At 34.4% G+C, this 14,376-nt stretch overlaps 2 protein-coding genes across 6 annotated transcripts in view; one reads left to right on the top strand and one right to left on the bottom strand.

Moving 5' to 3' along the window:
* Positions 1-9,197, top strand: part of SNAPC3 (small nuclear RNA activating complex polypeptide 3) — a 40,388-nt gene extending 31,191 nt beyond the window's left edge. For 2 of the 5 annotated variants that reach the window (XM_040240120.1, XM_040240086.1), the window contains 5 exons: positions 529-611; positions 2,186-2,350; positions 5,242-5,349; positions 6,369-6,958; positions 7,656-9,197. In XM_040240120.1, the coding sequence (XP_040096054.1) occupies positions 529-611; positions 2,186-2,350; positions 5,242-5,349; positions 6,369-6,516 (504 nt within the window). In that variant the 3' untranslated portion in view covers positions 6,517-6,958; positions 7,656-9,197. The remainder of the gene's footprint in view (positions 1-528; positions 612-2,185; positions 2,351-5,241; positions 5,350-6,368; positions 6,959-7,655) is intronic. The other 3 variants (XM_040240103.1, XM_040240094.1, XM_040240111.1) reach the window with 3 other exon arrangements.
* A 553-nt stretch (positions 9,198-9,750) lies between these two features.
* Positions 9,751-14,376, bottom strand: part of PSIP1 (PC4 and SFRS1 interacting protein 1) — a 39,139-nt gene continuing 34,513 nt past the window's right edge. Inside the window, exons 12-16 of the mRNA XM_040240042.1 lie at positions 14,293-14,363; positions 13,987-14,088; positions 13,660-13,873; positions 12,115-12,226; positions 9,751-11,352 (exon numbers count right to left, since the gene is read on the bottom strand). Coding sequence (XP_040095976.1) covers positions 11,292-11,352; positions 12,115-12,226; positions 13,660-13,873; positions 13,987-14,088; positions 14,293-14,363 — 560 coding nt within the window. The 3' untranslated portion in view covers positions 9,751-11,291. The remainder of the gene's footprint in view (positions 11,353-12,114; positions 12,227-13,659; positions 13,874-13,986; positions 14,089-14,292; positions 14,364-14,376) is intronic.

The following is a 14,376-nucleotide window of genomic DNA, read 5'->3' as shown; positions in this document are numbered from 1 at the left end:
AGGTTGCTTCAGAAAGAATAGATATTCACATTCTGCTTGCCTACAAGTTATTTGAAAATACAAAAAAGGATAACATTATTCCATGATCATTGTCATTATCACTGGGGAGACATCAGCGAGGTGACTTTTGTTTAGTTTTCAGTTCTGGTGTCTAAAATAATTGTCACTGCTGTGTATGCATATCATAAAATAATATTGACACATTTTTAATTGGGTTCCTTTCATGAATCTCAGGACAAGATACAAATTTAAATCAAACCTAGAGATTAAAACAGCAGTAGGAAAGAATTGAAAATAGTAGTAAGGATTGTATCTGTGTCTTTATCCCTGGTGACCAAGATAATACCTTATCACATAGGAGGTTCCTGTTAAATATTAATGAGCTGAGCATATTCTGTGAAGGTGCATGAAATTACTGTAAAACATACTAGTGTGATTTTATGACATACAAATTTGGAATTAATACTTAGAGCAATTTTATGATGGTTAATACTGAATTTTTTCTCAATACCATCTGTTTTCTTTTAGGACCTATACAAATCAGCCTTCTTTTATTTTGAAGGAACATTTTATAATGATAAAAGATACCCTGAGTGCAGAGATTTGAGCAGGTATAGTTTGCAAAAATCTTCTCAAAGTCTTTGCTATTTCTCATCAAAATAGGGTTATCTTCACAAGTCCTATTATTGGTGTGTTAAGGATCTTTGCCAAGGAATCATTTTGTTAGATTGTTTTACTAGTTTTCAGATTAAAAAGTCTCTCTCAAATTTTTAAAATATTTTCAAAGTTATTTCATCCAGTTGGCCTACGTTATAGTAAGTTAATCAAATTTTTAGCACTGTAAAAAAATATTTACCAAAGACATACATATATTATTTCAAGATCTTTGCCAGCTATCTAAACCTTTTTTTAAAAAAACCATTATCTACTGTTTCAGAAATTATAGTTTATCGTGTTGAGTCTTATAGATAACATCTGGAAAAAAAGTAAATTCTACTTCAACACTTTGTTAATCTCTGTTCTTCATATTTAGGTGGTAGTAAGTTCACTTTTTTTTTGACTTGTCAGTTGTATACTCTTTGTCCTAGGTAACTGGATATATATAAGTTGTTTATGTATATAACATGAAAAATCTGTCTGACATCATGCTATCTACATAGAAGTATTACCATACTTTTATTACTGATGTCCTGACAACTAGAGTATGTATATATGTATAGTTTTTCTGAGTGTTTATATAAACTCTTTCATTCTCTTTAATTATAACCACTTGTATGTATATTCTAACGTAGCAGTTCTCAAACTTGGTCTCCACACTCCTTCATACTGTAAATAATTGACTCCAAAGAGCTTTTATGTGGGTTATAGCTGTAAATATTCACCATACTAGAAATCAAAACTAAGAAATATTTTAAAATATTAACTAATTTAAATAATCTGGGCTTCCCTGGTGTTCCAGTGGTTAAGAATCTGCCTTGTAATGCAGGGGACACCAGTTCAATCCCTGGTCTGGGAAGATCCCACATGCTACAGGGCAACTAAGCCCGTGTGCCACAGCTGGTGAGCCTGCGCTCTGGAGTCCAAATGCTGCAACTGCTGAGCCCACGTGCCCTAGAACCCGTGCTCTGCAACATGAGAAGCCACCAAAATGAGAAGCCCACACCCTATACAACTAGAGAGTAGCCCTTGCTCTCTCCAACCAGAGAAGCCTGGGTAGCATTGAAGACCCAGTGCAGCCAGAACTTCAAAAAAAGTCATCATCATTAAATAGTCCAGTTACAGTTACCATTAATTACATTTTTATGAAAAGAACTTTTCCAAACATAAGAGTGATGTTATACATTTTCCATTCAATCTTAAGTGATTACACATCATTTAGCCTCCTGAAAACTGGTATTTATGAGAGAAAAACAGTTGAAAGGGCAAATAACATTTTAGGATTACTGCAAAAATATTTTTGACCACATCCACCTCTCTGGGGGTTTCAGGACCTTACTTTGTGAACTGCTGCTCTCATGGATACAGAAAAATTCAGAGTTCCTTCCTACTTGGCAACATGTATCAACCACTCTGATTTTCACCTCAAGATGGTAATTGTCCAATTAACTGGGTGAGCCCTTCTGTGAAATACTGCCCTTGCAAACTGTTTGGAGCAATGATACATCCTTGCCTTTTTCTTCCTCAGAACCATCATTGAGTGGTCAGAGTCACATGATAGAGGCTATGGAAAGTTTCAGACTGCTAAGATGGAAGACTTCACTTTCAATGACTTGTATGTTAAAGTGGGTTTTCCTTACTTATACTGTCACCAGGGAGACTGTGAACACGTTGTTGTCATTACTGACATAAGGTAAGTGGTAGCACTCAGAACATTTGTCCTGTTTTATTTCACAGTAGAAAACCATGGGTAGATTTGTTTGAAATAAGAGGAATGAAGAAGTGATCACTGCAGCTTGACTCAGGAGCAGCAAAAATGTTTGCTTTTTCTACAGTGACCAACTCTGCATCTGCATCTTGTCTTTTAGAAAATCTGTAATAAATACTATTTAACTAGTGTGAGCCATTTGAAATGGTCCAACTCTTTCTAATGCCACGGTCTGTCCATAGAATTCTCCAAGCAAGAATATTGGAGTGGGTTCTCTGGAGAACCCCCATACTGGATCTCTGAAGAAGATCCCTTCTTCAGGGAATCTTCTTGACCCAGGGATCAAACCCAGGTCTCCTGCATTGCAGTCAAATTCTTTACCATCTGAGCTACCAGGGAAACCCTATTTGAAATGGTAGAATATGCCAAAAATCCAGAAAGATAGCTGAAGCTCCTCTTCTGCCCAAAGACAGTGTCTGACTTCTGTGAATCTCCGTGGCCCCCTCCTCCATTAAAAAATACTAAAAACTATATTTTATCACAGTGCCGTTATAAAGACAAATATAATACAGGCTAGATTTTTGCTATAGAAGTAGGGGTTAGAAATCTGTAAATACTCTATTAAAGTATCTTCATTTGTGTATTGGACAGCTGTTATTCAAGTAATAACCATCCATTTTGTATTTCACATAGACCCTTTGCTTTGCACGTGTATTTCTGGGTTTCTTTTCTTTTTGCCAGAATCTGAAGGAAATAAAAGGTAACTGGAGGAAGAGAAGAATAATTCTAATGTTTGACAAATATGAAGACTTAGTGCTTTGATAAAGATTTAGAGTGGGAAGGACTTAAGTAGTCTAAAATGAGAGTTAGGGATTATAAAGTGTGTAGCTGGTATCTCTAATGAATAAAGCTTTTCATTTCCTTATTAGGAAACCTCTGTTTATGAAGGATTACCATAGTATAGGAATAAGCTCTGCTCAATCCTTGTTCTTGGTTTGATTTCTTCTGAGAGACAGTGAAAATGTTCTTATGGAGCAATGACTCATGCTGATGGCTTTCCCTGCCTCTACTTTTTCTTATTTTTTGGTTTTAGTGACCAGTCTCCAAAAATTTACTTCCCATGCCCTCATTCTCAGGAATGTACTTTGTGTAAAATACTTCAAAGAGTAACCCTTGAAAAAGGAAAACATGGAATGCAAAGTGGGATAGATACAGACATAAAAGGAACTCTCCGAATGATAGCTGTAGAGCAGACCTAGAGAACAGCTTAGTCCAGAGGCTGGAGCTGGACCCGAGGACTCAGGAAGCATGTCCCAAGACTGCTAGACCTCCCACTGGTGTGTGGCCCATGTGAAGAGCATGATCCCATTCTGTCAGCAAATAAGGAACTGAATTACTGACAGGTACACTGAAACCTAATACGGAAATACAAACATGAGAGAATTAGTAGCTAGAAAACAAGTGTTACATGAGAAAATGAACTTATAATTCATTAGTCATAATTTAAACATTAAATATCTAACCAAAGTTTAGTAGTTCTGTTGAAAAGCTGTATTAAAAAGAGGCATTAAATGAATGGCAAACAGTTGGCCTCTTAGGATGAACTGCTGAAGCAAGAGCCAGAAGCGCTCATAAACCTCATAGATTTATAGGACTTAAAATTATGTATTTCTTTGATAATGTAGTTCTAAGTTTTATATAAGCTGTGATCTAAGTGTCCTTACCTTTCTCATAGTGTAGGTGGTACAGCATCATTCCTAAAATTCAAGGCAACTTAGAAGAGCAATTTTCACTTAGTAAGCATTTGCAATGTAGGACTTTCCTAGGGAGTTTTTTAATTTATATTGACTACAAGTAATTCTTCCCTCAGTTGGTAAAGAATCCACCTGCAGTGCAGGATGCCCTGGTTCAATTCCTGGGCTGGGAAGATCCCCTGGAGAAGGGAAAGGCTCCAGTATTCTGGCCTGAAGGATTCCATGGACTGTACAGTCCATGGGATCGCAAAGAGTTGGACACAACTGTGCGCCTTTCACAAGTAATTTTTATCTTAGAGGAGGATTTAATCATTCATTGCTATCCCATAGTTTAATAGTTGGTAAGCTATTAAATTTACTAATCATTTTCTGATGAAGGACATGGAAGCCTTCATCTTGAAAGGACATGCTGCAGTCCATGGGGTCACAGAGAGTCAGACATGACTTAGCAACTGAACAACAAATCATTTTCTGATGGCGAAGTTAATATAGTGCTACCCTTTGTTACCGGAGAAAAAAAAATCAAATTTTATAATTCTTAAGGGGTTTTTAGAATACTGTTGTACATGCCCTTCATTTTTCAAATGAAGAATTGGGGGGTCCAGCATGGTTAAGGATTTATCCAAACCCACTAAGCTGATGAGTGGTGAAACTGACTTTCCATTTTTAAAATTTCTTAATTCTGATACCTAAAACTAAAATCCTACCAATTCTTATTATATACCAAAGCCAGATGTGGATTTTCAGTAAAGGAGTTTTTTTAATTAGAGAGAGCCATGTTTGTAATTCAGAACCAATTAATCTGTAGCACTGAGTACACTTTCTCAAACTGTGTTCCATAAAAAAAGTACTAAGTAAACAAAGCACGGATTTGAAGAAATTCACCCAGGTAGTGCTGCCTACATTTCCCTTGCAAGAGTCACAGTGTACATGGCCCTAAAGAGATTTGGGAAATTTCACAGAAAAGAACAGTGTTTAATCCCAAATGTCTTTTGGAGAAAGTGTTTTATGGAACACAACAAATTGAAAATATACCTACTGTATTGTTCATTTTGAGGTAAGGATGTATTTCATTACAGATCACAAAAATTTGCACATCATTTATTTTTTCATGTACAAAAGGCTTGTGCATCATGACGACTGCCTGGATAAGACACTTTATCCCCTTATCATCAAGAAGCATTGGCTCTGGACCAGAAAATGTTTTGTTTGTAAAATGTTCACAGCTCGGTAAGTGATTCTACTTTTTTCCTTGGGAAGTATTGGTTTTCAATAGTGAAGCACTTTCAATTTTTGGTATTTGTTTTTCTGTTTTGAATTGAGGACTTTACTTTGGTATATAAATAATATAAAGAGTTTTATCTAGTTAGCACTACAAATAGTAGTACAAGTCAGTTTAAGCTACAGCTGTGTTTTTAAACAATAACCAATTGAATTATGTATAACAGAAGTCTAGGGACTAGGTCAGACTTTATAGTTTGGTTGATAACTTATGCTGGATGATGTCATCAGGGAGCCAGGTTCTCTTTCTGCCTCTTGTCAGCAGTTTCCAAAATGGCTTCATCCACAGCGTCTCCATGATAAAAATAACACTTCGTCTCATTTTTATTTTAATGAGGTCAAAATATGATTTTATACAAATTTGTGGTTTTGCATGTTTAGATGTTTAACTGTGAATCACTCATAAAACCATTCAGAGGAAAAGGGAAGAGTTTAGTGTCATTAGTGTGTTTTGGGTTCCCCACCACATGCTTTTCTAAATGATCAATAGGAAAACACGATAAATCAGTTATCAGATCAAAATGGCAATCAGGGAATGTCAGAACATTCCATGAGATACACAATTCAGACAGACTGAAAAATATTATTTTCACTTAATGTGACATCCTGGTTAAAAAACAAAATCTCAGTTGACTAATAGTTAGCCATATTCCTATTTGCATACCCTCTGTATATAACATTTTATCCTAAAGTCTAGGTTATGTTTGAAGGCTAAGCGTATGATACTTTCAAATATGGATTTATACTTACCTTTAAGGAGAAATCTTTCAGAGAAAAGTTGTCCTTTTTGCCTTGTAGAATACTGGTAGTGTTATGTCTGTACCTATATATGTGTATACAGTATTATTTATATAAAGGATTAAACTGTATAAATAAGATAGAATAAGGCAATAGTGGGAATGTTACCTACAGCACATTAAAGCATGAAAAAGTTGATTGTAATGATGTAACATCTTTTTTAACTACAGATGGGTGACGAACAATGACAGTTTTGCACCACAGGACCCGTGTTTCTTTTGTGATGTTTGCTTCCGAATGCTCCACTATGATGCAGAAGGCAACAAACTGGGGGAATTCCTCGCTTATCCCTATGTTGATCCTGGAACCTTTAATTAATATCCAAAAGTATACCCTTGTGAAATAACTTGGTTAGTTTACTTCCAAGAAATGCCAACGAGGGACAGGATCCACCAGAAACAATTGGCTAAAGTTGTCATCCCCGCAAAAAGTTCAAATCACAGATCTTAAGCAGTCTGAATGTATTTAAATGTTTGAATTAAATTAATATTTATTCCAAAATATAGTTTCTTGCCCATTTTTAAGTTAGTTGTCTATTGAGTTGTAGGAGTGCTTTATGTATTCTGAATACAAATCCTTTGTCAGACATAAGTATTCTGGTTTTCTCCCAGTCTGTACTTTGCCTATTTGCTTTGTCCAGAAGAGTTTTTGCTCATCTACCATTAGCAAAATTTTCCTAAAGATACATCAAGTGATGGAAGTGTTTTGAAAATTCTTTGAAGAATATGAGAGCTACACCTTGTACCATGAGGCTTCCAAGGTAAATATCCTTCAAATATCTGTAATAAAAATGGAGAGATTAAGAATAAAAGTACTTAATAAATACAGTATTCAGAAGAGCTATTGTGTAATTTTACACTGAACTCTTATAATGTTAACTAAACACTTCAAGACTCTCACTACATGAAAAATGAATGTATAAAGAGCTTGGGTATATACTCATAACTTCACAGAAGTAACACTTAAATTGAAGCTTCATTTCTTGACGAGAACTTTTTAGAATCACAAATGCTATTAAGTTTAAAACATGACAGTTTTAATATTTTTATAATTTAAAAAAATAGATTGTATAAAACCATTGAGTGGACATGGGAAATCAAGATCCCATGGATTGCTGGCTCTGCATCGCTCTTGTTTGGCAGTAATACCCAGCATTCTATATGCAAAAAGAAAACAATTGTTTTTCTAGCCCAGCTCTTCATTCTTCTGGTACCTTTGTTATGATCATCTAGTTATCCAATTCTCATTTGGGGCCAGAGGACAACTTTGAGAATTTTTGAGAAAGGTCTAGATCCATCAGAGAAAATTATAGCTACTTATTTTATTGAAATACTCTGGAAATCTTTTTTGGTGGAAAATTTAATTAATACTCTGCTGGAAAAGTATTAAGCAGAATTAAATTTTTAAACATTTCGAATGTTTTAAAATGTACTTAAATTTCACCTTCTCTCTTCTAGGTTATATTTATGTTCAGCTGAATTCCACTTTCCCTGGATGGCTGAGAACATCTACCATATAAATTAAACACTGGTGAAGCCTGTAAGACATGTGTTTAAAAAGTTAACAATAAAATGTTTTATGGACTTAAATGCCACTTAAATCAGTGAAGTCAACTGTGGTATGTAGAAGACCTGTCACCTGTTTCCAGTGGTTGTATTCACTGGTTCAGTCAGTACACCAGAAAATCAGTATAAGCAACTTAAGAGGTCCCTTCATGGCTGCTACTATTGCCTAAATGTGTACTTCCATTACTTCCATGTCTCCAATGAGGTTCAATTTGAACAAATTGAAAATCCTGCTGGAAAACCTGAGATTTATCTAATTCCTTAAAAGTTCGACAGGTAAAAATGAATTTTTGCTTCCTTTATTTTTAAACTGCATTCTGAAAAGTTCTCTTTACTTTTATTTTCATGATTTCATATTCTCAAAACAGCGAATTCCAGAAAGTGTATTGTCTTAAAGCAGCATTAATGTATCTGTTGTACCAATCAACTCATTTTACTGGCAGAGAAATTAAATGTCAGTTAAAATGTTATACTGCTATTACAATTCCTGTTTTGTTATTTATTGAGATTATTACTCTGTGGTTCTTAAAGTTAACATCTCCACCAAAGTTACAAAGGCTGATATACCTATCTTCATTTCCTAATGAGATCTAGAGGAAAAGCAGCCGTATTGTCTTAGAACTTGCCAATGTGCTGCATATCAATTATACATGTCTCCCACCGAAGTTCATGTTGAAACTCCTAATTTTGGAGTAGGTGTAAGAGATGCCTCGAATCAGGGATTTCGAAGCTGTAAAATTCAGTATTAAACACATAACTGTTAAACTACATTTTATCTAATGAAGAAGGCAGATATGAAATGTCATGAACCTATTAATATCCTGTTAGAAATAAATCAGTTTTTATATAGTAGTGGATGGATATGCACAAAATTATTATCCAGAATAATTCTAGATACTGAATTATTTTAGGCTCAGTATCCTTTAAAGATTTGACCTTTCTCCTGATCAGATTGCAGTGTTTTTATCATCTCTAAGGTTACAAAATTACACAGCAGATTATGAATAATTATAAACAAATTATAAACACATTTCTGCCTAATATAACTATGACTTTATTTGCAGTAGATCCTTTCTCTGGCCAATGGGACAAAATAAGTTGTGTTAGTGAAGGCCTTAGGATTAGATGGCACACCTCATCTTGACATCTTTAACCAGGTAAGTGTGTGTGGGTATGCTATAATCAGTGCATCAACAAACTGGGTAAACTATCATCCAAATAGTATTTGGAAGTCACAGGATATACTAGCAAATATGAGGCTTAAGGTATTCTAGTCAAGCTGTTTACACATATAGCGTGTTCAGCATCTCCAGTTTGGATACATCTGAAATTTTGCCAAAGCAGCTAAGAAAACATGCAACAATGATTCTGCTAGGTCACTGCATAACTTACTCTTTGTAAACTTATTTTTAAATGTTACCTGGTGGTTTAAAATTAAAAAAGCACAAAATAGATACTGCTTATACATTTAAAAAAACATGCTTGGTTGGGGGCACCAGCTATCTCATTTAAAACATCTCTTCCAGACTTACTCAGCTGTGGAGTTTTGACCAAATACAAATTTAAATTGAGCCAGTACTCCTGAAAATTGGTAATTGTTCATATGACTTTTCCTTAAGAGTTCTGAGAATGGTTTATCTGTCAATCAGCCTATGAAAAAATTTTCTTAAAGAGAGACTAAAGAGAAGGCAACTGTGTTTTTTAACACTACATAAATCAACTGCCTAGAGCAAAGTAGCAGACAAAGTTTCAGAATGACAATGTTATCTCCAGAATTTCAATTGTCTATGGTTTCTTGGTAAAACTGTGTAGATCCATTGGGTCACTAAAGGGCATTTCCTTAATTTTTGTCATTTTGAGCTTACGTTTTAGTAACCTGTGTCCCCAAATAATACCGTTTCTATGACCACATTATACTCTCTTGGAAGCAAATCCAGAATTCCATCTCACTCTTTTTATATGGCAAAGAAGTAATTTACTAGTGAAGTTTGATAGAAAAATTCTTTAATCAAAACAAGTTTACATGTTGACACTTATGGCTTAACTAGAATAAATTTGTCCAAGTTTAAATTGTGTAAGGACCAAACAGGTATAATAGCCAGAGTTCCCTCAGAACAGTGGGTCCTAGTTCCATTGTAAGGCCTCTCAAAAGCAAGACTCCAATTACTGAAATGATTCCAAGTTTTCATCTAAAGATGAAAAAAATTACTGAGAGGTCAAAGCATACAATGCATGTCACATGCAAACACTGGTATTTAAGCCTTTTTCCTGTATTCCTAGTTTCCAAACATGAGAAGCATCTTTTAAGCTACTGCAAACCACCAACTGACCTAGTATTCAAAATATCTTAGAAATCCTGTTTGTTAAGTTGTTCTTAAAATTCTGTGTTAACCTTTGTTCACTCTGATTTAGTCCATATACATGAAAATACAGACTACTCCTTTACTTTTGTCTACTGCCTCAGAGTAACTAACTTTTTGCAATCCTGTCACATGTATGCATTAGAAATAAAAATTCCCTTCTCATAGTCATGTTTTCAAATAGGTTTGTTTCCTTAGATAGTATTTATTTTTTTATTTACTGCAAAAAGCATTATGGATTGCATTTTTTCCAATTAAAAAAATACTTAACGACTTCTTTAATGAGTGGGACTTTTAAAAAAATTCAGAAACTCGAGACATTTCTCAAAAATAAACTTTTATCATTTAGTTTTCAGTTTCAGCTACTACTGCCTATAAAGGATCTTAAATGGTCGAACCCTAAAAGCCAGATTCATTCCTACATACACTCCTGCTTACTGCAGGAAACTCACATGTGACTTTCACTGAATTCTCGGCCACAAAACTAAATTACCTTCAGAAGTTAACATGAGTTTTGCACCTTGTAGAATTGTCAGTTCGATGTCAGTTGGGTATCTAGTTGTCATACAAAAAGGCATACAGACTGCACATTATTACAAAGCAGCAGGGTAATGTAGCACAAGATAGACTGAGATTAAAGTCAACTTTTGATAAGAGAAAGGAAGGAGTGAGTACTTGTATAGAAGTAACATTTTATCAACCATAAAAATGCTTAACTTCTACAAAACCCACAACAGTGAAAAGACAGTCTGGTAAATCCAATTTTTGTAAAAACTATGCACAAAACCCACAGTATCTGGGAAAAGAGGAAAAGGTTTATACAAGTAGCAGGTTTAAAAAATGTAACTGTTTTCTACTATCAATTACACATTAACATACACACACTAACTGAAAATATACTACAACCGATGTCTGGAAAAGCAGTTTAACACTTCCTAAATGAACTTCCCCTCACAGTTACTGTATACTGTAGCTGTTAATACTGCACAAGTACAATTGGCAACGTTTAGTCACTTTTAAACAAAGATAAGGAGATTTCTCCCTCAAAACAAGTTTTAAACATCAAAACCTATGTTTATAAAAATTTAAAACTTTCAGCAGTCTAAATATTTCAAATGAAAACCATTACAAACTTCTCAAATGTTCTTTATATTCCAGGTATGTCAACCTAGTTATCTAGTGTAGAATCCTTCAGAGATATTTCAGTCTCTCTCTCTTCACTGGATGGCCTAAAGAAAAAGGGGAAAAAAAGGTGTGACAACTGGGATTAGGGGGCTTTTGTTCCTCAGGAGAAAAAAAAGATACTACATATGTGCATTATGTTTTTTAAAATGTTAATTATTTTCTGTTGTAAATTTTATTTTACTATGTGGTGTTTTCTTCCCAAAGTAATACGCAGATCAAGCAAAATAACTAAAGGGAAGCATCATGGCCCAGGCCTTTTTCAGTCATTTCTAGCTTTAAAATGAGTTCTCTTTAAAGAACATGAAAATGTATCTATGGTACCAACATATTATAAATCTTCAGAAGAGAAAGATTTCCTTGATTTCAAAATTAGAAAGGATGCTTGGTTCCAAATCCTTGAAATGTACAGTGGACTAATCAAGATTTAGGTAACCATGGTTCCATATCTAGTTATTTTAGCATGGGTATTATAACATAACCTATGATTCTAGATCTAATTTCTGCATTATTCTGTCAAAAGTCAAGTAAGTGTGGACATGAGTCATTAGTACAGGTGTTATCAATGGAACGAGTTGAAGGAATAGTTATTTTTTTTAAAAACAGGATTCTTGCTTAGCTCTATTCTCTTGAATACAATGACATATTAGTTTTAAGTAAAGTTTCTTTATAATTTGGCCATTTTGATGTCTTGAATCCTGAATTCAGGAAGTGAGTCATGAAAATATAATCCCTTACACAAAACGATCTTGGATCAGCAATGTGATCTAAAAATTAAAACATTACAATGCACTAAAATATGTCCTCACTTTTTCTTACTGCTGGCCTCATGGTTGTCTTTGCTTTCTTCATTGCTGTCTCCATTGTGTTGTGGTTGATTACTGTCTTGAGCATCTGATCCTCCATTTAGAGTCTTTGAACCTTTAGACAGATACCAGTGGGAAAACTGTTACAACTTTGAGGACATCTTAAGTATTAGGAAGACCCAAATTCAAGAACTAAACATAGCCCCAAAGTTCCTAATAGTGTATTTTATGTGATACTGCATTGTAATCCTTTGGGTAGACAAGGCACAGTAAGAAACAGGGTTACTATCTGTATCTATCCACAAAACAACAGACTACTAATCTGATTATTCCATTTGTTACTGTTGTCAGGAAGTTACCAAAGGGTGGTACAACTCTTTAGAGCATTGTGATTTATTCCACTTGTTAGAAAAAGCAATGCAAATCACAGTAAAATTTTGTATTTAAGAACAGAAGGTGGCAAAATAGTTAACATGATTTTGTCTTATTACTAACTTAGAAAATGATAAGGGCTTCCCTGTAAATACTACTTCATTATCAAACCTCTGGTTTGTTATCATTATCATCCCCTAGTAAATGAGTTAAGAGAATCCAACTCCTTTTGAACAGTTTTTCTATGTTAGGGAGCTGCTGCTAACATGTTTAGTACCATGGAATCAGGGACGCTCCCAATGGTACAGGCACACTTCAGTTTATTGTGCTTCACTTTACGGTGCTTCGTAGATCCTGCATTTGCATTTTACAAATTCAGTGTTTATGGCAAGCCTGCATCAAGCATGTTTATCAGCACCGTTTTCCCAACAGCATTCGCTCACTCTGTTTCTGTGTCACATTTTGGTAATTCTCATAGTATTTCACACTTCAGACATTTATTATATTTTATTATATTCATATAGTGATGCCTTGGATGTTACTGTAATTCATGAAAGGCTCACTTGCTATAACATTTTTTAAACATTCTAAAAATAAGGTATGTCATTTCTATAGACATAACCCTACTGCACACTTTAGACAGACTAACAGACTTTAGTATAGGGTAAACAAATCTGTATGCCATGTGACTCACTTTATTATAGCAGTCTGAAACTGAACCCACAGTATTCCTGGAGTACAAGCAAACCTGTACTATAGGTTCTGTTTCAAGCTTCGCTCATATATACACCTTAAAATGTTTGACTGAAATGGCACAGGAATTTGCTTCAAAATAATCTTCAGGAGTGTCACTGAAAAACTTGGGAGAAGTAATAAAAGACCAGTGATCATACGTTAATAGCTGCTGAAGCTGACTCAGGAAGTTCATTTCTCCTGACTTTTGTGTAGGTTAGAAATTTTCCCTAATTTAAATGAAAATAGCAACCACTACTACTAGGAACTACTACTAAGCAACTACTAGTAATTTAAACTTGATAAAAACTTAGCTAAGATTGAGCAGACTCTGCTAAGTTCTTTTGGGACTCCCATCATCTACTACTATAGGTTAAGGCATTAATAAGATTAAATATCAAAGCCATTTTTAAAAAGTAATTCCAACAAACTATTACCACATACCTGTTTGTTCCTTTTCTAGCTTTTTGTTTGGCCCTTTCTTCCCTTGATCTTTGGTTTTATTTGCTTCCTCATGCTGTCTTTGTTCGGCAAGAGATTTGTTCAGCACTTGTGTGATCACAGAATCTCCTTCACCAACCAAAAACATGTTCTTAAACTTGTTATACAACATTGTAGACTTTTCCATGATAACCTGACTAACTTTGAATCGCCGTATCTGAGAAAACAAGAGATAAGCTCAGAATTTTCCTAATTGATTTCTGAATGTTATTTAACAAAGTGGTGATAATGAACAAATTTTTAAAATCTGCATAACTAAAGATCACTTACTTTTTTCAGTGTTGTAATCATCTCTGTGTGTTTTTGAGCTTGTTGCATTGTGACCTGAAGTGAAGCCAGTTCATCCAAAGCCTCAATACATCTGTTGACATCCTTCATGACAAAATAGTAATTTCGTAACTGTTAATTACCACAACCCATAGAATCCAGAGATTACTTTCAAAATCTCAAACAAGGCATACAAAATAGGCAGTAACATTCTGTTATCTCAAATTTACATACTTATCAAACCATGTTAGAAAAACATTAAGCTACAAAAACAGCACTGTATTTTTAAATGAGGTATTAAACACTTACAAGATTATCAATTTTGAGTGAATTTTTAATTTCAGCATGTATCCTTTGAAGTCGAGAATCCATTGATGTTTCTATAAATTAAAA

The sequence above is a fragment of the Oryx dammah genome, unplaced genomic scaffold, assembly GCF_014754425.2.
Source record: "Oryx dammah isolate SB20612 unplaced genomic scaffold, SCBI_Odam_1.1 HiC_scaffold_1, whole genome shotgun sequence".
Taxonomy (NCBI): Eukaryota; Metazoa; Chordata; class Mammalia; order Artiodactyla; family Bovidae; genus Oryx; species Oryx dammah.
This window is presented reverse-complemented; position numbering and strand designations above follow the sequence as displayed.